This window comes from Drosophila subobscura, chromosome A (assembly GCF_008121235.1).
Source record: "Drosophila subobscura isolate 14011-0131.10 chromosome A, UCBerk_Dsub_1.0, whole genome shotgun sequence".
In the NCBI taxonomy this organism is placed as follows: domain Eukaryota; kingdom Metazoa; phylum Arthropoda; class Insecta; order Diptera; family Drosophilidae; genus Drosophila; species Drosophila subobscura.
In genome coordinates this window covers 17,150,150-17,174,175 of record NC_048530.1, presented here as the reverse complement: position 1 = coordinate 17,174,175, position 24,026 = coordinate 17,150,150, and the positions used below count along the sequence as shown (strand labels likewise).

General features: G+C 40.3%; 1 protein-coding gene across 50 annotated transcripts in view; it reads right to left on the bottom strand.

Moving 5' to 3' along the window:
• Nucleotides 1-6,805: 6,805 nt before the first annotated feature.
• LOC117903527 (sodium channel protein para) overlaps nucleotides 6,806-24,026 on the bottom strand; it is a 60,769-nt gene continuing 43,548 nt past the window's right edge. For 48 of the 50 annotated variants that reach the window (XM_034815646.1, XM_034815656.1, XM_034815672.1 and 45 more), the window contains 8 exons: nucleotides 22,873-22,995; nucleotides 20,694-20,816; nucleotides 19,326-19,520; nucleotides 18,330-18,575; nucleotides 15,479-15,749; nucleotides 9,719-10,023; nucleotides 7,122-8,027; nucleotides 6,806-7,091 (listed from right to left, as the gene is read on the bottom strand). In XM_034815646.1, the coding sequence (XP_034671537.1) occupies nucleotides 6,927-7,091; nucleotides 7,122-8,027; nucleotides 9,719-10,023; nucleotides 15,479-15,749; nucleotides 18,330-18,575; nucleotides 19,326-19,520; nucleotides 20,694-20,816; nucleotides 22,873-22,995 (2,334 nt within the window). In that variant the 3' untranslated portion in view covers nucleotides 6,806-6,926. Of the gene's footprint in view, nucleotides 8,028-9,718; nucleotides 10,024-13,521; nucleotides 14,107-15,478; nucleotides 15,750-18,329; nucleotides 18,576-19,325; nucleotides 19,521-20,693; nucleotides 20,817-22,872; nucleotides 22,996-24,026 lie in introns of those variants that run through there. The other 2 variants (XM_034815687.1, XM_034815696.1) reach the window with 2 other exon arrangements.

Sequence of the window (24,026 nt, the reverse complement as noted above, 5' to 3'; positions counted from 1 at the left end):
ATTTGTAATCTGCTCTTTGGTTTTCGCTTTGGTGTAGCTGTTGCTCTAGTTAAGACTTGCTTCAAAATGTGTATATTTAAATTACTCTTTTAGCATTATGTATCCTTATCCATTTTCCTTAGCTTGCTTGCGATGCGCATTTTGGTGTATAAATATAAATACAATTTGTTCTACCATTTCTCGGGTTCTTATTGTGGAATTCGCTATCATTTTTGTCATTGCAAGCCGCAGCACCTATTGGCATTGTTTCTCGCTGTTTGCTATGTGTTCGGTAGAGGGTAAATGGCATATGGCCTGGGGGGATCTTGATCTGGATCTGGATCTGGATCTGCTGGGGACGCATGTAAAAGCAGCATGGCAATTTGTGGCTCTGTTCATTATTGGCTATCATTTATATACTCGTATATGTAAATTTTCTTTGTTAAATAATTCTCATTTTCTTCAGTCTGTTTTTGGTTTTTCTGGTTTTGTTTTTAAATATTTTTTATTTTTGTTTTATTTTTTTTTTGTATTTTTTGTGTTCTCAACAGGCTTCATATAAAAATTGCTATTAACTCTTGCTCTCAATAAAAATTGCAAATACTTCGCTGGATGGCAACTTTCATAATTGTGTTCTTGTGTTTTTGTTTTTCTTGTTTTTAATTTTATTTTATTTTTTATTTTTTGGTTTTGGTTTAGGCTTGGCTCCACTTCTGTTTCTCTGCTGCTTGGCTGGTTGTCTGTCTCTGTCTCAGTATCAGTGTGTGTGTGTGTGTGTGCGTGAGTGTGTGTATCTGTATATGTCTCTTTATGCAATATCTACAATATATTCTGCACTCATGAGCAAAAGAAAAACGTACCCAGTGGAAAGAAGTCAAATTAAATGGAAAATCATATGTGATGCTGGATTGCTGGATTCGTGTCTCTCTGTGTGTCTGTCTCTCTATATATGTATATATATATATGTATGCATGTATGTATGCATGTGTGTATGCACTCTATGCTCGACTAAAGACTTCGAATTTTTTATGTTGAATATCTAATTGCAGTAATTGTTCGTATTTCTTGGATTACCTCCTACTCGCCTGCATCGTTTTATTTGAATTTCATTAGCTATGCATAATAACTGGCTGATTTAATTTTAAATGTTTTTCTTGGTTTGGTTTTTTTTTTTTTAATTTCTTTTTCGGTTTTCTCATTTTGTTTTCTTTTTTTTGGTTTGTTAATTTTCTTTTTCTATTTTTTATTTACTTTGAATTTCATTTGCTATCGCTTTGCTTCGTTTGATTTGGTTTTATTTCTTAAAGGTTGTTTTTTGCGATTTTTTTTATTTGTAAAATTTTTTGTTTTCGCTTTTGTATAATTATAATTGTAATATATTTTCTATTTTCCGTTTTAATTATGTAATTAACTAGACTTATGTAATATATTACAAATGTACGAGTATAAAGCTAAAGTTGTTGTCCATCTTGGTTTTTGTTTGTAATATTTAGTGAGTTAACAAAAAAAGTACTTTTATTTTATTAACTAATATAGAAATTTTCACGCTTTGATTTTTGAGGTGTATCTAAAAAAAATGTTTTATCGTTCTCATGTTTGTTTGGTTTTGGTTTTTGTTTTTGTTTTTCGCATTTCGCATCTGCCTGTCAGCTTTGCGCCGACATTGTGCGACCACAGCAACGAGCCACTCGCTGGCGGTCCCTCACTCGCTCTTTCCATTCGCTTGCTGCAATCGAGTTGACAGCGATCTGGCAGCGATTGACGGCGCAAAGTACTTGTCTGCTTTCATGCTTTCCGCATCCGTTTTGTGACAGTGTTTGTTTGTGTGTGTGTGTGTGTTCTGTGTGTGTGTTTTGTGGTATTGCTCTAAAATTTGTTAGAAATTTATATACGCTTTATTGTTATCATGTTTTTTGTTTGTTGCGTTGTGACTTTCTTCAGCAGCACAAAATATGCAGTTGATTTGTATTATAATTATTAGTTCTTAGTTTTTCGTTTGTCATCTTAGTTTATGTTTTTTTGTTTATGTTTTTGTTTTTGTTTTTATTCTTGTTTTTGTATTTCTTTCATAGGCATATTGTATATGTGTATAATAACTTTATTCTGTCTAATGGCAATGATGCGCGTGTTGCTTCGAACGTAACCTCGGCACAAAAAATATGTTTACACGTATGCTAAAAATATGAAATAGATTTTCTATATTCTTCTATATATCTGCTTGTCTCAACGCTTGTTGTTCTCAAACTCGACTTGTACTTGGTTATTCATGTAACTCTTCGAACAATTCGAACTTTTCGATTTCCGTTTCCATTTCCACGCCGCTTGAACTTCCATTCGCTACAAATTCAAATATTTTCTCATTCGCAAGCGTTCAGTTCGTCTTCTGCTTTTTGTTTTGTTAATGTAAATTTACAGGATTATTATAGATATAGTTTTCATCTTCTTCTTTTGCCATCTTTCTGTTCGTTTTTGTGATTTGCATAAGCTTCATTGGTGGCTGTTGTTGTTGCTGCTGTCGCTTTTGTTGCAGATGATCTTCCTCTCACATTTATCGAACAATATCTCGAAGTATATGTGTATGTATCATTATTATAATAGATGTTGTTGGTTTCTTCATAATCATTAGAATTTTCGTTTGATTTGTTTCGTTTTTTGTTTTGTTTTGGATTTTTGTTTTTTATTTTTTTTTTTTGTTTAATCTCGCCCCGCCCCTCGTTTATAACAGTGCACTCAGTATAAGTAGAAATATTATTTGCATTTGTTTCATTATCATTAGGTTTTCCTTTAGCTTATGCAGTTTGCTCGAAATTGCCAAACTTAATTTTCTGTTATCAGTTGGTTATCGTTTGCGTTTCTTTCTTTCATGTGTTCTATTATTTATCGTTGTGGGTATTCGTATTATTAGTCAAACAGCCAACAAAATGTATAATAATGAAGCTACATTCAAGTCGTTACAAAATTGGCAATTGGCAATTGGCAAGCATCAACTCAATATGGTGGGTGGCGGGGAGGGACTCTTCGACTCTGGGGAATTGGGCCTAGAGAAGCTTGGAGGGGTGGTGGGACTGGGGATACCAAATATGGAATACCGAATACCGAATACGGGTGATGAAGGCGTTAACTAAAGATTCGCAATGTTTCAATCAAAGGTGGAGTCTGTTCGAGTCGGGATTGGGTTTTGGGTTTGGAGTTTGGAGTTTTGGGTTTTGGGATTGGGTTTCGTTTGTGGTTTGGACTTCATTGAACAGAGAAGCTCTTCGAAAAGCGTACGCAAAACAAAAACACATAATTTCTGGACTTTAAGGCAATGCTTAAACTGGTCCCCATAATGTACATACATATGTAGGTTTACTTTTACTTTTACTTTTACTTTCTGTCTGCATTAGCATTACGTTTGCATTTGGGTTAGGTCTGGTTAGGTTAGGTTAGGTTGCATTTGAACTCTTTAATTTACGGTGTGGTGTGTAAGTGGAACGACGCTCCGTTGCGTGGTTTGGTTTGGATTGGATTGGTTTGGATTGGTGTGGATTGTGTGTTGTTTTGTTTTTCAATCATTAAACTGCATGAAGGCATCTACTAATGAAAGCTGTGTGTGGAAACTATGGGGACGTATGCAATACGGATATGCAAATGAAAGTCTCTTGCCGTGAACAGACTATTGAAGCTCAGAATTTCGTTAGTGATTTTCGGTTTCTAGATTTGCCTTGATGTTGGTTAATTTTGCACGATGCTTGTTCGCTTTCTAGACTATAGTTTGTTCCATTGGGTGATTGGGTGATGTGTGTGTGTGTGTGTGTGGGGCAATTAGAACAAGATCCGCACTCGTATTTGGTATGTGGTACTCGATACAAAAGATACAGTTACTCGTTGTTCGAGGTCAGGCAGTGTGTGAAAGCATGGTTCGTACGAGTATTTGTTGTTTCAATTTGTGACGGATATCAATCTAGAGTTAGTCAGCAAGAAGAGAGTCGCCATTCGAAAGGTTCTAGTTCATCTTTCCATCTGTGGTGGTGGGTGTGGAAAGATCTCTGTGTGTCTCGGGGTGTGGGTGGAAGGCCATTTTCTCCAAAGTTGTTTCATTTCTCTATAGCAAATTCGAAGCAAAAGCAAAGCATTTACATGGGTGTGTGTGTGCCTGTATTGTATGTGTGTGTAAGTGTGGGTGTCTGTGCGCAATGGAACCTCACATAAACTTTACGGCATTTTGTGGTATGTGCCCGTGCCCCCGATCCCATCCTTGGCCATCCATTTGCATAGTTTTCATCATTCGCCCATCCTTAATACCATACAGAACTGAACAGGAGCAAAAAGGCATGGCTGGTAAATCAAAAGAGAGAGAGAGAAACCAAATAAACCAAAGGCGTTGAAGCTGATTCAAACAAAGCTTAGCTTGGCATAAGTTGGCGCAAATTAAGGCTACATTTTCTACTGTATTGTTCTGGTTTCGATTTCTGTTTTTCGGGTTTTCCCGTTCCCGTTTCCGTTTTAATTTTTCCACTTTTTGGGGCTTTCCGTCCTCCAATTGATTGGTGTGCTATTTCGCGTTTTGTAGTACGAAAGGGGAAAGCGAATCACAAGCGAATGCCACTGAAGTTTCTCGGGGCCAAAACTTTGTTTGAATTCAATGTCGCATCGTATTTAAATTAGTTATGCTACAAATACACATAATATATCTTCATATATTCCTTTCGTATTCACTGGCTTTGATTTTGTTTTAATTACGCTTTTTGTGTGTTTATTCTTTTGACGATTTTCGTTCGTTTACTTGTGGATTGGGAGATGGTAAGAAATAGAGCACTTTGAACATAAAACCTCTTACCATTCGATGGTGTTTATTAATTGTTTGTTTCCGCTACCGTTAGTCTGTGTTGGTTATTCTTTTGGGTTTGTGCCTTGTCCCGTGTTTTTGCACACTGTTTTGCTCGCTCACTCACGGGGGGAAACGGGTCCTAAATTGCATTCACTTTCACACACCTGCTCCACCTGGTATTGTTCGTTTCGCTTTTAAATACTTTCAAGGATCCTGCGATCCAGCACTACGTCTTTTCCATACTCTTGTTTCGTTATCATCGTTCGATGAATTGTTTTTTGCTCGTTACTCAAATGATTAGGGATTTATTTGTGTTTTTGTTGGTTTTCTTCTTCAATGTGCATTGGCTCCATGCGCCCCAACTCCAAGATTTTCATTGGTATTGTTCTGGTTCTGGTTCTTGTTCTTTTTGTGTGTTCTTATTTGTGTGTGTGTGCCGGACATAACCTCAACAATGCAGCAATGCCAACGTGTCTCCTGCTTTCCATGTGTGTATTTCTGTGTGAGTGATGTGGGTGGGTGTTTCTTTCTGTGTGTGTGTGTGATGTATGCTTTAAACTTTTGTGATTTTCTTTTGCTAATTGCCGATACGCTTGCCTACCGATTATTTGGGGGTTGGGTAGGGGATGGGTAACCGAACTGCAAACGAAATGTGATCATCGCCCGCTCGTCACGGTCTCTCTCTTATAGTCTCAGCTTCTGTTTCTGTTTCTGTGTGTGTGTGTGTGAGTTTTGGATCTCGTTTTTGTTTGTTCGTGTTTTTGGTTTTTGGTTTTTCATTTAATTTGTATTGCTTTTGATGGCAGTTCAGGCGGTTGTTGTGTCTTTAATTTATTCTTCATTTGGTGTCTTCTCCTTTCATTTGAACTCTAGTTGTTGTTTTTGTTTTTGTTATCGTTTTTGGTTTTGCTTTTCGTTTTTTGGGTTTTTGGTTTTTGGTTTCTTTTGGGTGTTTCGCTTTTGCTTTTTGATTTCATCCCGTTTGGTGTTAATTGATTTTGGTTTTTCGTTAATTGGATAAGATGTATAATACAAACTATGCTGTTGTGTAGGCAATTGGTGTCCTCTCTCATTAGAATTAGTTAACAAAGTTCATGTGTGTTTGCTCTTACTTTGGTTTACTTCAAATCTTTGCTCTTGTATTGTTGGGGGAGGAGGTTGTGGGAGGGGGAGGGTATGTATGTTTGTGTGTTTCCTACTTGCTTTCTCTTGCTCCTTTTGCTGCCTTCTGATCTCCTTTCTTTGCACATGTCACACAATACTCGTTACTCGCTACTCGCTACTCGTTAACCTGGCTCTGTACTTCTTTCGTGTTTTGCTGTGGGGTTTTTCTTGTTGTTTTGTTTTCGTGTGGAAATTTGTAAACTTGTCTACCGGTAAAAACAATTCCAACATAAGTATTGTTCGCTTCTTACCAAAACATAGATACACATCCCATGGCTCGCTTCTATGGGGAATAATAATTTGATGGGTATGCACCACTGAGTATTACCATCTATTTATTTTCAGGCTCTGTGTTAACTTATGTGGTGTGCTTGCTTTGGTGTTCATTTCCATCCTTATTCGCTTTCTTGGATTCTCTTTGGATTCTACTTGGGCTTACAAGTATTTGTGTGCGTGTGTTTGTGTGTGTGTGTGTGTGTGTGTGTGTGTTTTTGGGGTGGGAGGGAGGTAAATTGCCTAATGAACTACTACGAGCTGCTTACAAAATATTATTCGACATTTTAGTTTCGCTTAAATATGATTGTTGTTTGTTTGTTTGGGTTGTTGGTTGTTGTTGGTTTTTGGTTCTTGGTTGTTGACTCGGAACTGATGGAACTCAAATTTTTAGCTGATGTTTGTTGGTGTTTTCTTGTTGTTGTTGAATTTGTTATAGCAGAAAATTATGCTTGTTGTTGTTGTTGTTGTTAGCTCACTGTTGTTGTTGCTGTTGATGCTGTTGTTGTTGTTGTTGTTCTTGTTCTTCTTCTTATTCTTCTTCCTGTTGCTGTTCTTGCAGTTGCAGTTACAGTTTCCACAGTGGCACCTGCTGATGTTGTTGCTGCTGTTGTTGTTGTTGTTGTTGCTGCACCACTACACTGCACTGCACTGCACCTTAATACTCGCGTGCATCTTGGAGGGGGGGGCGAGGCCTGGCTCAGACATCCGCCGTGCGCGACGTTATGCTCGGCGAACGCGAGTGTATTACAACCTTGTGCCCGTTCTTGGTCACAAACCCATCGCTCTCCACGAGGACGGCCGTCTGTCGGCCCGTGCTGCCGGCGCTCCCTGCGCTCCCTGCGCCCGGGCTGCCTGCCGTCGCCGTCGCCGTCGCCGTCGCCGTCGCCGCGGCGCCATCCATCGTCGGACTATTTACATTGCTCTCGTGCGGATCGGCTGCTGCTCCTCCGTCTGGTCCCTCGCCGCCGTCACCGCTGGCGGCTGGCTGTGGGCCCGCCGATGAATCGATCCCGGGATCGAGTGCCGCTGCCCCGTCATGGGCCCCAGTGGCTGCTGCTGCTGCATCGCCCGAAGCATCTGGAACATCCAGATCACCGGCATCAGCACCGCCACCGCCAGCATCACCATCCTCGGGGCCACCGCCTTCCGTGTCGGACGGTGCACCACCGCCCTCGGCGCGCGTTTTATGCTTGCGCCAGGCATGCTGAATGAGGCGGGCACAGTACTCCTCCCGCTGGCGCCAGAGGGTGGAGGAGACGGGCTCGTAGCCCTCGGTGTCCGGCCGGGCGGCGATCTCGCCGATCTCGCCCGTCTCCTCAATGGGATTGCCTTTGCGCGCGAAAAAGTCTTTGGTCAGTGCGTCCAGTATGTCCACACAGTACATGAGGTCACCGCGACAGATGGGTATGTCCATCGATATGATTTTGTACTTGTTGGGCTTGTGGATCTGGAGCGGGGGCTCCAGCACGTCGAGGAACTCGGACAGCTGGTCGTAGCGTATGTACTGGGTGCCCTCCGGGTCGAACTGCTGCCAGATCTCATAGTACATATCGTAATCGTCGTCGGTGAGACCCTCCTGCACATCCTCGGTGGCCTGACTATAGTTCTCGAGAATGACAGCAATGTACATATTAATAACTATCAAAAAGCTTATAACTAGGTATGAGAGGAGAAACGTTATTCCAACGGTCGCTGAACCACAATTGCCCGGATAGCCTTTGTCGTTGTCGGGTGGATCGCATGCTTCCTCATTGATAATGGCGTCGAGTACACCATCCCAACCGGCTGAGGTAGACATCTGCCAGGTGTGCGTTAAGGGGTAGAGTTGATATTGGGTTGTCGGATAACGGATATGCAGAGATACACAGAAGGGTGTCGAATGTTATCGTTTCGAAATCGAAATCGAATTCGATCGGGTTGATGGGAATTGGAATTGGAGTGGGATTAGGAGTGGGATGGCGAGTGGGAGTGGGATAGGTAGCACGGCAGTTGTGCGGTTGGTTTGGTGATGGTTTTTGTTCGATTGTTCGTCGTGCATCGATACATCGATATTTGTATATCGATACAGGTCAGGTTGTCGTTCGTGTGTGTGTTGGTTAGTTGGTTGGTTGGTTGGTTGGTTGGTTGGTTGGTTTGTTGGTTGTGTGGGCAGTGAAAGAGAAGTTTAAGACAGAAGATACAATACAAGAAGAGTCATTAGTCAAATTCAGTTAGGTAATGGATCACTTGGTTAAGCAAACTAGTAATGGCATACGTATATAGTTAGTACATGTATAATAGTTGGTAATCATCATACACTGATGATGTGTGTACTCGGCATACACAGTTGAGGCTCAACTCTCTGAGCTTCTGTGCTCTCTTAACTGTTTTGGGCATGTGTCTGATATCAGATAGCACTGCAGCTGAATGCTCAAGTTTGATTGGCAAGAGACTTGTGCAGCCTGCAGACCGATTTCTTCTTCTGCCCAATGAATGCCTTGGGGGGCGCCAAATGAATATATAAAGCATCGCTCAAGGAGCGACTAGACTCCAACATACATAGAGAGAGAGAGAGAGAGTGAGAGATTGAGAGAGACAGTGGGAGAGTAGTTGAAGAAATGTTTCAGTTGGATTTGTGGTTTGGAGGTGGTTGGAGAGGGGAAGATAGTTGCGTAAGTTTCGTGTTCCTTAGCGAGGAGAACGAGCCAGCGGGCTGTTCTCGGATCTCGGTTTTCGCATCTCGGATATCGGATCTCAAGTGACGATCCATATATTTTTTTGATTCTTTTCTTTCTTTCTTTCGGTTCGCATTTAACTTGGGGTCTCATGAGGAAAGCTCAACATTTGATTGGTGTTTGTTGAAAGAGCTGAATTAGATTTGTTTTTTGTACAATTTAAAAAAAATAATAATCAAATGATGCATTTACAGAGAAGCGGGGGATGTACTTGGTTCGAAACAAGCGCAAAAACACAAGAGGAAGCTTTTCAACGTTTCACTCGGTGCACTGGTGCTGTATGGCAGACGATCATCAGATCATCAGATTATCGCTAACCTTTTCTTTTACACCGAATGAAAGCGTTGATAACAAAAAAGGAAAAAGTAAAGAAAGGGGAGGGAGGCAGATGGATAAATGAACAAATCGATAAGTATGATCGGGGGGAAGGGAGTTTAATCAAAAAATCGCACTAATTTAGCTTTTACCAACAACTACCGCAGCTTCAATCAACATTGTGATGTTGCCACTGAACTGAAAATGGCGACCACGGACAGCAGTGCTGGTTCCGGTTCCGGTTCCGTAATGGTCTTTGCACCGGAATACTCGGATTGGTATCGATCGGGGGCTCGCTCGTGTGCCGATGAGCCGTCGATCGTTAGCCGCCGCTCCGCCGTCCGTGGACCACCGTCTGTTTTGGGGGTGTGATTACAGTGTGGGGTCGTGGCAACATCACCCAACGACAACAACAATAGACAACATAAACCGTTAACGGAATTGTGGTTGGTGGTCTTACCTGAAAGAGCAGGATCATGCTCTGTCCGAACGTCTTGAAGTTGTAGACGTCGTTGATGCCGCTCTTCTCCTTCACATGCATGAAGAACGACATGCCGAATATCGCGAAGATGAACATGACCAGGAACAGCAGCAGGCAGATGTTGAACAGCGCCGGCAGTGACATGGCCAGGGCGAACAGCAGCGTTCGTATGCCCTTGGCGCCCTTCACCAGACGCAGTACGCGACCCACTTTGGCCACGCGCACCACTCGGAGCAGTGTCGGCGATACGAAGTATTTCTCGATAATATCGCTAAGTACGAGACCTGTGGCCACGATCAATCATCAATCATCATCATCATCATCATCATCGGCGCACATGCAGCAAATAAACGCAGCAGCAATTGTTGGTGGAGGGGTGTGAAGAGAGTTAGTTGATGGTGAGAAATCGGTTCAGAGTTCAGAGTTCAGTCATTAGCTAGAGAGACAGACTGGGACTAGGAGATCTCTCGGGATAGGGGGTAGACGGGTAGACATGGATTGGGCTCTGCCAATCACGAACAATTTCACACAACAATACAACACGCAGTCAAGGGCGTGGGTCGTGGGTCGTGGTCGTGACGAATCAAGAGAAAAACACATTTAACATAGCTGAAATATGGAAAGCATTAGGTTGTCGACACGCTGCGCACCTCCAATTACGCAAACATAACGTGAACATAAGGAATAAATACACGCATACATACATATGTACATAGGTACAGTGTGACCAGGCGATACTGGTGATTATGGTGCAAGTACAGTTGCCACAAAAACGTAAGCAGGCCAGGCCTAAGCCCACAAAAGGGGCAGCAATCAACGATATGCGATGCAGGATTGTAGACGAAAAGATCTGATATGAAGAAGCCAGGACCAAAAGATCTGCTACAAAACATGGCTGAGATCCAGGATCAACAAAGATCGAAGCAGAAGGATCTAAGATGCAAATATCTAAGAGAATGATCAAAGACCAAAATGTCTGGAATGAAATAACTAAGATCCTTGATTAAAGTGAAATGATCAAAGGCCAAATGTCAGGGATCCTAGATCAAGGATTCAAGAAAAACCATCAATGATCGATGGTCGCAGATCAGATCAAAAACCCAAAGATCAAAACTTTGAGTGCAGCAATCGCAATCGCAATCGTAATCGATTCGAATCGATATTAGTAATTCGGCAAACAGAATGAATCCTCATCAAATATAGATACGAAGATTATATGGATATATACAGTACAATACAATATTAATGGCAGGATACACAACACATACAACTGAAAAGTACACACACAGATAAATGTACAGTTAAATTACAATTACAGCATAAATATACAGATACGGATACGGATACGGATATGGGTTAGGTTACAGTTACAGTTACAGAAGTAGCACAAGTACAGTTAACGCAATATATAATTAGATATGTGTACAGCTATGGGATGGAGAGAGAGAGAGATATAGAGAGATAGGTAGATAGAGTACACCAGCTGGCCAGCTGAGTCGATTGGAAAACAAAAACCAAAATCAATATTCAACTGAAGGAACTCAAACTCAAAAGCACAAATCAAAACGGATTGAAAGAACGCTTAGAAGTGAAATTATTGTTAAAGATTGTTGAATAACGATAAACGGCAGTAAACGGTTAACGGTAAACGGTAAACGGTAAATGTTGAACGATTAACGATTAAACAGAGAAAGCAGCAACACGCTCGATGGTCGATAAATCCTTTGGGCTGTTGGCTGTTAGCAGCTGGCGCAGGAGCAGGCGTTGGCGTTGGCGTTGGCGTTGGCTTTGGCGTAGGTTTAAGCAGCAACAGCGACAGCGGCAAAAAATAGCTTTTTTCTTCCCTTTCTCGATAATACAAAGTTTGTTATTTTTTTGTTTGTTTTTTTGATAATGCGTGGTTCTGATACGTAGACGATACAATTACTCTTTTTGTTGTTTGTCTCTTTTTTGGTTGGTCTTAAGCGATAATCCGCAGCATATTTAAAAGTGCCAAATACTATCACGACTGCAAAGTTCGTTCGCCGCCCATCGAAGGCCAATCAAAATGTTCATTGGTTTTTGTTTTGCTTTGTTCTGATGGAAACGAAATGCGCTCTAGCATGGCATGAGCGGGAATCGGATCTGGGATCGGGGCTGACTGCTGGGTGCTACGAACGAACTATTTGCAGGACTTCTCCTATACCTAAGGGCGGGCGGGCAGGGGGCTCAGAGCGAATTAGCAGCGATCGAAGTAAAGATCGACTAAATAAATAATTTAAGAAGTATACAAAAGAGAGAGAGAGTGGATAAAGGAGAGCTGTACATACAATTGTACATATATATATATAGAGAGAGAGAGAGAGAGGAGTGGGCTGGTTGGTGGTTGGTTGGTGGAGTGGGTGGGTAAAAAGTCCCGCACTAGGGATCAGTTACGGGGTATCTTTATGCATATATAGAGAGAGGTTGAATTGGTTATATTATACACATTGATATGCTTTTTACTACGTTCATAGTAAAGTACATAATCTCCATTGTAGATTGGACCAAAACCATTAAGAAGATTCAGGCTAGTGCCGCGGCATCCCCCACATGATTAAATCTCTTTCGGATAATTTGATTGGACAACTGGCGGAACCCTCCGGCTAGGGGCTACACACTATCGAGGGGGCTAGCAGCTAGCGCTTGGTTCTATTCTCGTTGGTTCTATGCGGCCATTGGGGTCCGGACCTTCGGGGGCCCGGCTCCAGTTCAGCGGCCTTGCCAGATGCTGCACGCTAAGACAGTCCGCATGGCCGTTGTGCTGGCTGGGGCCCCGCCCTCAGATAATTATAATCACTCTTGTATCATTAAATGGTATGCCGATCGTGGGGATCGTATTGCTGGGATGGGATGCCGGTCAGCCAGCGCACAGAGTTATGCAACCGACAATCGCACAGAGTCTTGTGGAATGCCCATTGACACCTAACTCTGATTGAATCTTTTTCTTCTTTCTTTCTTCGTTTTTTTCTTGTGTATTTTTTGTTCTTCATTGTTTGTTTGAGTTTTCTTTTCTGTTCATTTCTTTCGTTTCATTTGTTCTTTCATTTCATATTTTTATGCGTTTTGTGCAAGCCATTTGGTGTGTGGGTGTGTCTGGGTGTGTGTGTGGGTGTGTTTTGTGTGTATCTTTAGCAATTGTTGAAAAATTATTATAGATTTTTAGTCGTTATTCATGTTATTTTGTTATTTATGAAGTATACATATATGCATTTACAAAAGCGTAGTATTTATTGTTCATTGAGATCCGTTCAAACTCCTCTTGCTTTGCTTGTCTTGTGGATTGTTTTCAGGATTGCCTGGAAGCGTGTATTAAATTATCACTTGCGGATATCACTCTGCGCGTCGGCCTTAACAACATCGAAGCCAAATAAGGAAGCAAACATTGAGGCGCTCAAAAAATTGGAAGCATTTTTGTTTTGTTTTGTTTTGTTTTTTTTGTTGATGTTTTGAAACGGAAAGTGTGCGCTCGAAAAGAGGTTCTTGAGGCGGGCGGGTGAGCCGCATAGTAACGTATGATAAAGGTACTATTACGCAAAGGAAGCAAAAGCGTCAGTAGGATTCTTAACAGCAGCTCTTAATTAGTAAGGGGTTCACTGGAAGCTCCTCTCACACAATGCCTAGCCATGAAAGTATTTCCAAAATTGAAACGAAAAACTTTTAAGGAAAACAATGACTGCGCGGCCTCTGCACCGGCACTTGTTCTGTTTCTAATTCTGATTCTGGAATTGGGGTTTGGGGTTTTGGGTTTGGGTGGTCTTGGGATTTTTATGTGGTTCATGGGAGGTTGTTTTTCGGCCCGGGGGATATTGTCTGTTCGCTGGACAAAATATTTTTTTGGGCACAATGCGATTTGTGGAAAGATTCCGGATAGCAGCAGAATAGTCAGAAGCATCCTTTTTATGCTCAGCACATTGCCACATAATAAGGAAGCTCTCTGTTGCAGTTGTCAATGTAGTAAAGCATATTTTAAGCCATCTTTTGTATAGTTTCTGGTACTGGTACTGGTACTGGTACTTGTCTCCTGCTGGTTGCTCCAATAGCCAATGTCTGAGTTTAGTTGATTGTGATTCGGTTTGGGGGGAACCTGCTCTTCCATTTGTAAGTTCTTCTTTGTGCTTACGTATGCTCAAGTTTAAGCTCTTAGATATGGTTCAAGGAATTAACAAAATAACGAAAACAGAACAACTGAAACATTGATTGATTGCTCAAGTTTTATATCAAGTTGAAAAGGTTGCAGTGAAATAAAAATGTTAGCGAACATTGAAATCGGGCCGTTCTTAAGATTGTTTGTTAATTGATTTGCAATTTGAAAACAAAATATATTGTGTTGGATTTGAAGATAATTTAAGATTCAAATCGATATTTAATCGAATTTAACGCCAGCAACAAACGACAACAATTACAGAGGGGGCTTAAGGTAGTTGTACAAGTCAAATCAACACCAATAGTTCAAGATTTATTTGTGGGCTTACTCTTAAACTCAGACTAAAATTCAAAGGAAAACAACAAAATATTTAGACATCGAATTACTAATTTTACACAAAAATGTTCTCAACAATAACAACAACAACAAAAATGAGAATATTAATTGGAATATTCGATGGATTGCGATCGTTTGCATCGTTAGCTGGGCGTAATGAATGCTGTATAACAGTTTCATGACTGCTTTATAATACATAAGTTAAGTTAATACTGCATCAGAAAGTTGTATTACAGTTAAATAACAGTTTTATGACAAGCATATAACAGCTGTATAAAAGGTATATAACAGTTGTATAACAGTAATATAACAGCTGTATAAAAGGTATATAACAGTTGTATAACAGTAATATAACAGTTGTATAACAGTTATAAAGCAGTTTTCCCATACATATGTATGTACATTAATCAGGTGAAACACAGCCCAAATGTAAAACAGAAGAACTGTATGACAACTGCGAAGTGATATGTATAACAGTTTTATAAAACACTTTACGCTAACTATACAAACGGCAAGCACATCGAAAGCAAAAACAAAAAACATCATTTTGGAATACGTTAAGCACAACAACATTGAGCTGCCCATACAGTGATCGTGGGCGGGGTGGCCCCCATATGCATGTGGTACATAGTGCATGCATACATACATATGTATGTACATAGTCATGTATGTATGTATGTACAATATGAACACTTTGGGGCGGGACAACCACTGCACTACATGTATGAGCACTCGCAATACATACATTTGGTACACAACAAACTGGCTGGGGATGGGGGATTAATTATGGGTAGCGTATTGGGTTTGGGTGGTGGGGCTTTGGGGCTTATTGTACGATTAATTACGAATCAACACGGAACAATGGAATTACGCATTACGTATACGACAGCAAGTTAGTAACAATTATCAAAAAGTATGCTTAAAGGGGAGCGACCTGTGCGTGCATACATTACACAAATATTATACTATATATTGAGATGAATTTGTAAAGTGGACAGACATATTTGTACATCAAACTTATTTTCGCACACACATGTGTGGAGAGGGAGCGATACGCAAAAGGTATACAACAGATAGAGAGAGAGAGAGAGGTGGAGGTGGAGAGAGAGAGAGACATTTGAATTGAAAGATTTTGGTTCTGGTTTGCATACCTTGACTATGGGGGCTAAAGGGGAGGTCGGGGGGCTTTTGGTACTTGGGTGTGGAGGTAATTGTAATTTGGTTTTGGTTTTACTTACCTAAGATGGATAAAATGACAACTACTACATCAAATAAATTCCATGGCTCAATAAAATAGTGATATCGTAAAGCGAATATTTTTAATAGACATTCGGAACTGAAAATAACTACGAATATCGCATTGAGATAGTCAAGGACCGCGTTGTACGTGTCCGACGCATCGTAACGATCGAGTGTCATGGTGAACATGTTCAGACCAATGAATAACATTATGACTATATCGAATTTCTTATCGGTTACTATTTCAAAGACTATTGCTTGTGGACGCCACTGTAATGGTAGAAGAATTCAACCAAAGAACAACAACACAAACGAAATCATACACAACAAAAGAGTGTAATAGGAACAGAAACGGGAACGGGAACGGGAACATAGAAAATAAATCGAAACAATAATTAATCGATCAACCGAAAAGAACGGAGAATCAATCGTTCGTTGTACACCGACAAAACACATTTGAAGAGAAGAGAGAAAAGGAATAGAAGAGTTTCGTATAAGTACATTTGGTTAATCATCGTCGCATTTGCTTATAAATTCATTATACAATAGTTATATGTATATGCACGATTACTATATAAGAGTTCATCTCATTCAATTGATTCAGTTATCGCATTTGTTAAGCTCAGTTATGGTATATTTGGTTGTTTTTCCTTTGTATTGATTTATAGGTTCTTGTTCTAGTTGATTTCATTTTTATTTTCGTTTTCATTTCGTTTGTAGATCTGTGCCAATTGCAAACTTTTTTCCATGGTGTGTGTGGGCTCTGTGGAGCGTTGCGCCGCGCACCTGCAGACGTACAGAGTAGGCGTATAACAGTAAACAGTAGAACAGTCTAACAGTAGAACGGTATAACGGTATAACAATTAGGTAAACATTGTTGAACAGTAGTGACGCAATGTGCTAACAAGATACGTATTCAAATTGCATTGATTGGCTTAGTTAAAGAGGATAGATCATAGAGCAGAGAGTATTCGGTACACTACACTACGCGAGCGATATTGTACTATGTAGATAGAGATATAAGTATGTATGTAGTTATAGGTAGAGTAGAGTAGAGTAGAGTAGAGTAGAGTAGAGTAGAGTATAGATCATTCGCAATGAGTGGTTAACGTGCAGTCAGTTTTTTAGGTATGTTTTGTATGTATGTATTGAGTGGCGTCGGTAGTTGGTGGCTGCTTGTCTTGTACTTTCCTTCAGCTTGCATTTCGCATTGCTCTCATTTCAATTCGGTCGTTCGGTGACTAACACTAAACATGCCCAGAGTACAGTAGAGTAGAGTAGAGGTAGATTAGAGTAGAGTAGAGTAAAGAGACGTGCCAGGATGTGCGCTACATGCACATCCAGAATAAGTTGTAAAGAAACATGCATTTGGTTGCCATATCTAAGTAAGAGAGTGTTGCGAGTGGGGGAGGGGTCGGGTATTCATATAGATATATACATATAGATAGAGAGAGATTGTAGTTTTGCTTTTGCTTTTGCTTTTTGGAATTTTAAATTTGATCGATCGTCCAGCTGATAAATGGCAGACATAAAAATGTTTAAGTACAGACGAACCAAACGGACACAATACTTAAGTGTTGCTATTGGAAATTAAGTATTAGAGTAGAGATTAAGAAAACGGTATGTTGCATTGCATGAAACATTTCCCACGAGTCACTCAGGAGTCGCTCAATGGCAACAGCAGCGCGCCACTGCCACACTCTCTGCTGCCACGCACACCACTGCCGCTATTCCAGAGACTCGACCTTAGTGCTCGACTCTTTATCATCTGCTTCTTGTCGTTTCTGTTTCTCATGTGTCAAAGATCCATTCATTAGTTCATTTGCTTGACAAAATATTGCTAGAGAGCAGGGCCTTTATCATACACACATACGCGCGTGGTATGCATGTATCTACATGTTACGTATACTCAACGGATTTCAAGGGTATTCCGGTTCTTCCTCAGCTGTGCGGTTATTCGGTTATTGGTTTTTTGGGTTCACTACTCGCATATGTAAGTCCTCGTCAATGGTCAAGTTTTGCGGGTCACATCTCGGGTCACCCAGCACAAGAGAAATCTCTGAATTGGATTCGTTCCTTAACCATGATAAAAAGTTAAGAGTCTTGAGTGCCATGGGTAGATATAATAATACAAATATCATGTAATTTGTTGCAACAGTCCATGATTGAATTGAACTCTGGTCCATCTTGGCGGAAGGTGTTTTTAAGACAATTTCTTATCAATTTCTGGGTCAAAGTTTTGTTTTTAGTCTCAGTCTCAGTCCCAGTCTCAATCGTAGTTGGTAGAACCGTTCTGTGTTCATTCAATACAAGTTAACATAGAAAAAAGTTGATTATATATACAAAATGTTATATATACAATACGGATACGATTGGCACAGATCGATTACGCGATCGAAATCTTCATTCTTTTGTTCTGTATTCTTTTCTCTTATTAATTTTTTATAGTTATGGGTTATAGGAAACTTTAGTTTGTGTGTTTCATAGAGCATCACGTGGTGGAAGTTTTAAAATGGGAATTCTAGAAAGTATTCTGAGAGCATTTCGAAAATCGGAGGAAGGAATTAGGTTGGGTTCGACTGCAGAAGCAGTTCGGTAGCGGAACACCACATGATGACAGCTCTGAGGAGCTTCAATTTGTGTGATTTTCTACTCATTCGAGATGATTATTATACAGTTCATTTTGTTCTACGCAATTTCTTGCTGTTTTTGTTTATCGTGATATTTTTTTGTTTCAACTTGTTGGCAATAGTTTTGTTTGATTAAATTAGGAGTTTTTATTTGGTTTTGTTTTTTATCATTGGTTTAATATTTTGTATATATTTTTTTTGTATTTTGTTGTTGTCTTACCCTTGGTCTTGGAATGGCTTTTAATGGTTTTTTAGAGCCCATCTTTTTCATAGCATTATAGTACTTTTTCTGATCTTCTGTCATGAACATTTCTAATGATCCACCTGCTTTTTTCTTTTGCTCATTAAAATTATCAATGATAACACCAATGAACAGATTGAGTGTGAAAAATGATCCAAATATGATGAAGAATACGAAATATAAATACATGTAGATGTTCGTTTCACGAATTGGCTGCTTATCCACCTGTTATCGATTGTGTGCGAATGCCAGTGCGATCGATGGCAGCAGTTATCGTTGGTGAATTTTGTTTCGTTTCGGTTTCGGTATCGGTATTTGGGTTGCAAATTTTGTGGCATGGCATCATCGGTTTGGTTTGGTTTTGGTTTGGTTTGGTTTCGGTTGAAGGTTTCGGAATTTCGATTCGTTTCATTTCATTTCGTTTCGGTGAATGGATCATTTTTAGTGTTTCTCGTGTGTTGGAGTTGTGTTGGAGTGTGGTGTTGGAGTGTTAGGTGTTTGGTGTAGCCAGAGTTTTGTTGTAGGGGTGTGACCATGTTGCGTTGTAGATGTTGTTGTTGTTGTTGTTGTTGTTTAGTGTATTGTTGGGTGTTGTTGAGTTGTAGTTGTAGTTGTAGGGTTGATCATATATAAAAAAGAGAAAAAAGTATATAGATAAAATTGTTTGATTAATAAAAAGTATCATAGATCGGACTTAGTTCGGGACTATATTATTATTATCGCTATACATAAAAAGTACATGTATTTAGAACTATGGATTTGCACTGCAGCTTTTATTATTCCAGCGTTTTTTTGTGTTTATTTTTTTGTTATTGTGTGGAATACGTATTTGTGTGTGTGTGTGTGTGTGTGTGGGCAAAGCGCATAGACAAATACAAATGCAGTTCGAGTTACGCAGAAGTGTGTGTGTTTTTAGTCAGTGTGAAGATGTAGGCATGTGAGAGAGCTGTGTCAACTGTTAGGGGTGTACATTACCTCTCGTGAATCGATAGCATCGTTCATGATTTGTATCCAGCCTTTGAAGGTGGCCACTTGGAAAAGGCACAGATACGCGTTACCTACATGATCGAAATTCATTGCTGAATTCACCCACGTGTAGTTCTCGCTCTCGCAGGCATTGCGATTTGGTATGATCTCGTGGCTGAGCTTCGTGCCATTCATGTCCTCACACTGTTGCCCATCGGTTATCGGTGCATTCGTTCGTTGGTTCATCGTTTCATCGTTTCATCGGTTCATCGGTGCATCGGTTCATTGGTGGTACAGCGTCGATGAGTTTGGGTTTGTTTTAATTTGTGTTGATTATGGAAAAATGTATTTCAGTTATGCGGGATAATATATATATATATATGTATATAGATAGATATAGTATTATATGTATATATAGTTGGGTATAGTCGGTTATTGTATAGGGCTGTAGCACTAGCTAGGAATGCTGACTAGGCTTTAAGTGTGTGAGTGTCAGTGTTTGAGCAGCTAATTAGCTAGGCCTTGGCCCTCTCGATCTAAACGATAGTTGATCAAAGCTTTTGTTTTGTTGCTTGGCTTGGCTGGGGATCATTTGTTCTGTTTGCTTTTATTTTTGAGATTAATTCTGGTTTTGTTTTGCTTGTTGGGTTCTGTGCAAAAGGCAAAGATTAATCTAAGGCTAGTACTAGGGAGTGTACTAAAAAAACTATAGTTGTTTAGTGCAGCAACTTTCGCATGGTCGCATGGTCGCATACTCATATAGCTATATAGTTTTTCGATACATATTCATGCTGTGGCCTAAGCTGAAGCTGAATCTGAATCTGATTCTGATGCTGGAACTGCAGCTGCAGCTGCTTCTGATTCTGATTCTGAATGAATTCGATTCGATATTATATACAAGAAGTTGGCAAGAGTTTGTCTGCGGAGGTCTGTCCGTGGTCGCCGCAGTGGCGACTCGGTTCGACAAACTCTTGTTGCTTTGTGAACTTTGAACTTTGCATTTCAATTTAAACTCAACTATTTACGAAAAATAGATGCAAAGATACGCATTTCATTCGAGATTCAATATTAAATTCTATTCAATTGGATAATTGCTAATTGTTGAATGCTGCTTGGATTTTGATTTGGATTTGGATTCGGATTTGGTTGTGGAACTGGAGCCACAATTGCCAAGAGAGGATAAATGAGCACAAACGACGACAGTTTTCCAGTTTGCATTCATTTCGCCTCCAAGTTATGCTTGGCTTGTATTATCGATCGTATTGCCTTGTTTTGGTATTTGGTTTTGGTTTTTGGTTTCTGGTTTTCAGTTTTTGGTATTCGGTTTTTGGTTTTGTTTTTTGTTTCTGGTTTTAGTTTGAAACGTTTGGCACGTACCTTAAAATATTTTCCAGCAAAAAGCTGTACACCCATTATGGCAAAAATTAGCCAAAATATTAGACACACCAATAGCACATTGAAGATGGACGGTATAGCTTGTACCAGCGCATTAACGACGACCTGAATTTGGTATTTTTAAATAGGTATTTTTTGTTCAGTGTGTTGATTTTCGATATTCGATATTCGATTTTGGATATAACCGATCACGATTTGGTCGTCGTTGGCAACGTCGATGATGATTTTTGGTTGGGTTTTTGGTTGGTTGGTTGTTGGTTGTAGTTGTTGAAGTTGTTGTTGGGATTCATGATGTGGTTGGTTGGTTGGTTGTTGGTTGGGTGTGTGGGTGATGTGAGGGCGGTGGGTAGGGGGGATAGAATATAATACAATAAATGCAGAGAGTTATTAAGTCAGTTTTTGGAATATATAGAGAAATATATAGTTAAATACTTAGTACAAGTTCAATGTTAGACTTATATGTAGGTATGTCTATATATATACGAGTATATACGATACATGTATGTGTATGGATGAGTTATGTGTGTGGGAGTGGGAGTGGGTGTGTGTGAGTGGCAGCCTTGGTTATTTATAGAGCGGGACGGGTGGGTACGGTACAGAACAGTACGGAATGGAATGAGAGCGGGAGAGTGTCAGTGTGTGCGGTGGGTGTATGTGTGCGGTGAGCGTGTGTGGGTGTGTGGGGTGTGACAGGCAGCGTGCGTTGGGTCTATGCAGCAGAAGATTTAGCAGAAAATTACACTTTACAACACTAAAAGTGGATCGCTTAGAACGGTGGTAGCGATAACAATAACGATAACAGAGCGGTGATAGCGATAACAAATAACGATACATACACTACGATGTGAGGGTGCAGGCAGTGCAGGCAGGCGGACAAGTTCAAGTCGAGAATTGAGCTAAAATTTAACTTAACCTAGAAACTAAATATGGCTGTAGATGGACGATTAAGTACAGTACAGTACAGTACAGTACAGTACAGTACGGGAGATGCATCTACATATGTATGTAAATATTATGTGGTAGAGTATGTATGGATAATGCTAGTTCTAAATTCGATCTGCTATGTACTACGGTGCTGCTGGTCAGGCAAGAGATTGATTTCGATTGATTGTTGGTTGAATCAAGCGAATGTAAAGCGAATTTCAGATTTGAATCAAGCTAAGTTTCGGATGAGCCAATCGTACGAGCAAGTACTAAGAGCGAGCGATGATTAGTACTAGAGACAGAGAGAGAGAGACATAGAGGGGAAAGAGACAGTCGTAAAGAGAGCGAGCAAAAACGAAACTTGAGTGAGGGATAGACAGAGAGAGAGAGAGAGAAAGAAAGATACAGACAGAGAGAGAGAGCAAGTGGTGGCAAGGCAAAATTGTTGTTTGTAATTATGAGTAACGATAACGATTAACGATAGCTAAGAGTAACTCTAATAGTTGCTGGCTTGTGTTCATGTTCAGCTGAATAATGAGAGGCAGAGAGAGAGAGAGTGGTACGAGTATAGAGAGTTACAGAGAGTAAGTTAGTTGAGTAAAGTTAAGTTAAGATCAGTTAAGTCAATCAATTACGATTACGACTACGCTATCCGCACTACGGAATGCGCTTTAAGGATTTACGGAATTACGGATTTACTGATTACGGATTACGGATTACGGATGCATCAAAGTTATCAAAGATGAAATCAACTGCTGCACTTGTACGGTTAATTATGGATCCATGGGTTGGTTTTTGCTAGTATGTTTCAATTTCATTAAATACATAATTTGGGTATTGGTTTCTGAGGTGTTTGTTTGCTGTTGTTGTTTATTGTTAGTTTGGTTTGGTTGGGTTGGTGGCATGAATGGGGGGTTGGCTGGTGTAAGTACGAGTAGAGAGTGGAGAGTGGAGAGAGAGAGGGGGTAGTACAGCGAGGAGGCGAGCGTAAAGAGTTGCCAGTATTATTTGTGATGAGAGTTGGGTTGGCGCGCTGTTGGCTCGATTGATATACGATTTACGATATACGATGTATGCTGATTGTAATTCTGATTGATATATTGATGAAATTGTTGGGTTTGTTTTTGTTTGTTGTGGATTGTTTGGTATTGTGGTGGCTGGTTGGTTGGTTGGTTGGTGGGTGGTTGGGTGGTTGTTTGGTTGGTTGGTTGGTTGGTTATGTATGGAAAGTACGTACCCTCATGCCCTGCATACGGGACATGGCACGTAGTGGTCTCAGTGCTCTTAACGTTCGCATAGTCTTGAAGGCTTGAATACCACCAGCTCCAACAAGTGAAGCAACGAAGTTGATAAGCGATACCTAGTTTCGATACAGTTCGAATAGTGCCAAGTTTAACAGAGTTGCATACAGAGTTACTATATAGAGAGATCGATCTTTCAACAAAAATTATCGGTTTACATAAAGCATAAAAACGGTTTTCATCTCTTTGTTCTTCTTTGGTTTTCTGTTTTGCTGTTTTTCTTGTTCTGTTCTTTTTTTTCTGTTGAGGAATTTCTGTTCTGTTCTGTTGGGTTGGGGTTTTTATTCGATGGGTTATTTGCTTGGGTTCTGTCTGTCTGTCTAACTGAAATAAGCTTGATAAAGAGAGGGTATTCAGTACGAGTTTCATCTGCTGCTCGAAGGGTTAGGGCCAGGGGCGAGGGCTCTTGGGTCGGTTGGTCCCTATGGATACGGATACGTATATGCGGAGAACTTACTTGCTTTACCTCTGAGCTGTACTGACTTAGGAACTCTTAATGATAGCCTAATGTACGATATTAGATATAGATTTAATAATAGATATATTTCTTTGTATGCATGGTTGGTTGGTAGGTAGATAGGTGTGTGTAGATCTTCCGGCAAATACATACATACATACATAGATGTAAAGTAAGTAGTGGGATTACAAGTCACAAATGCAGTAAGTAGGTGGTAGTAGACGTAGACACATACATAGACACATAACGGTTTAACGGTTCAACGGTTCAACACATACATATGCAAATGCTCGAGCTTTGCTTTGCTTTTGCTTTGCTTTTTGGTTATAACTGTACGAGAGAGTAAGTATTATCGTGTACTGGAAGTAGTTTCGGTTCAATCCAAATGCTCTAAACATACATACATAACGGAACGGAACGGGACGGAACTGAACTTAGCGTTAAACATAGGTTCCTGGGTGTGGGCTGGGGGAGGAGCTCAACAAGACAGTGGTTGGTGGGAGGGGTATGGTTTGGTATACGAGTAGTTGTAGTTGGGTTGTCTGAATGGGCACAGGAGACAGAGACTGACACAGACAGAGACACAGAGAGAGAGAGAGAGAGAGAGAGATTATTGATCGATTCTGGGGACAA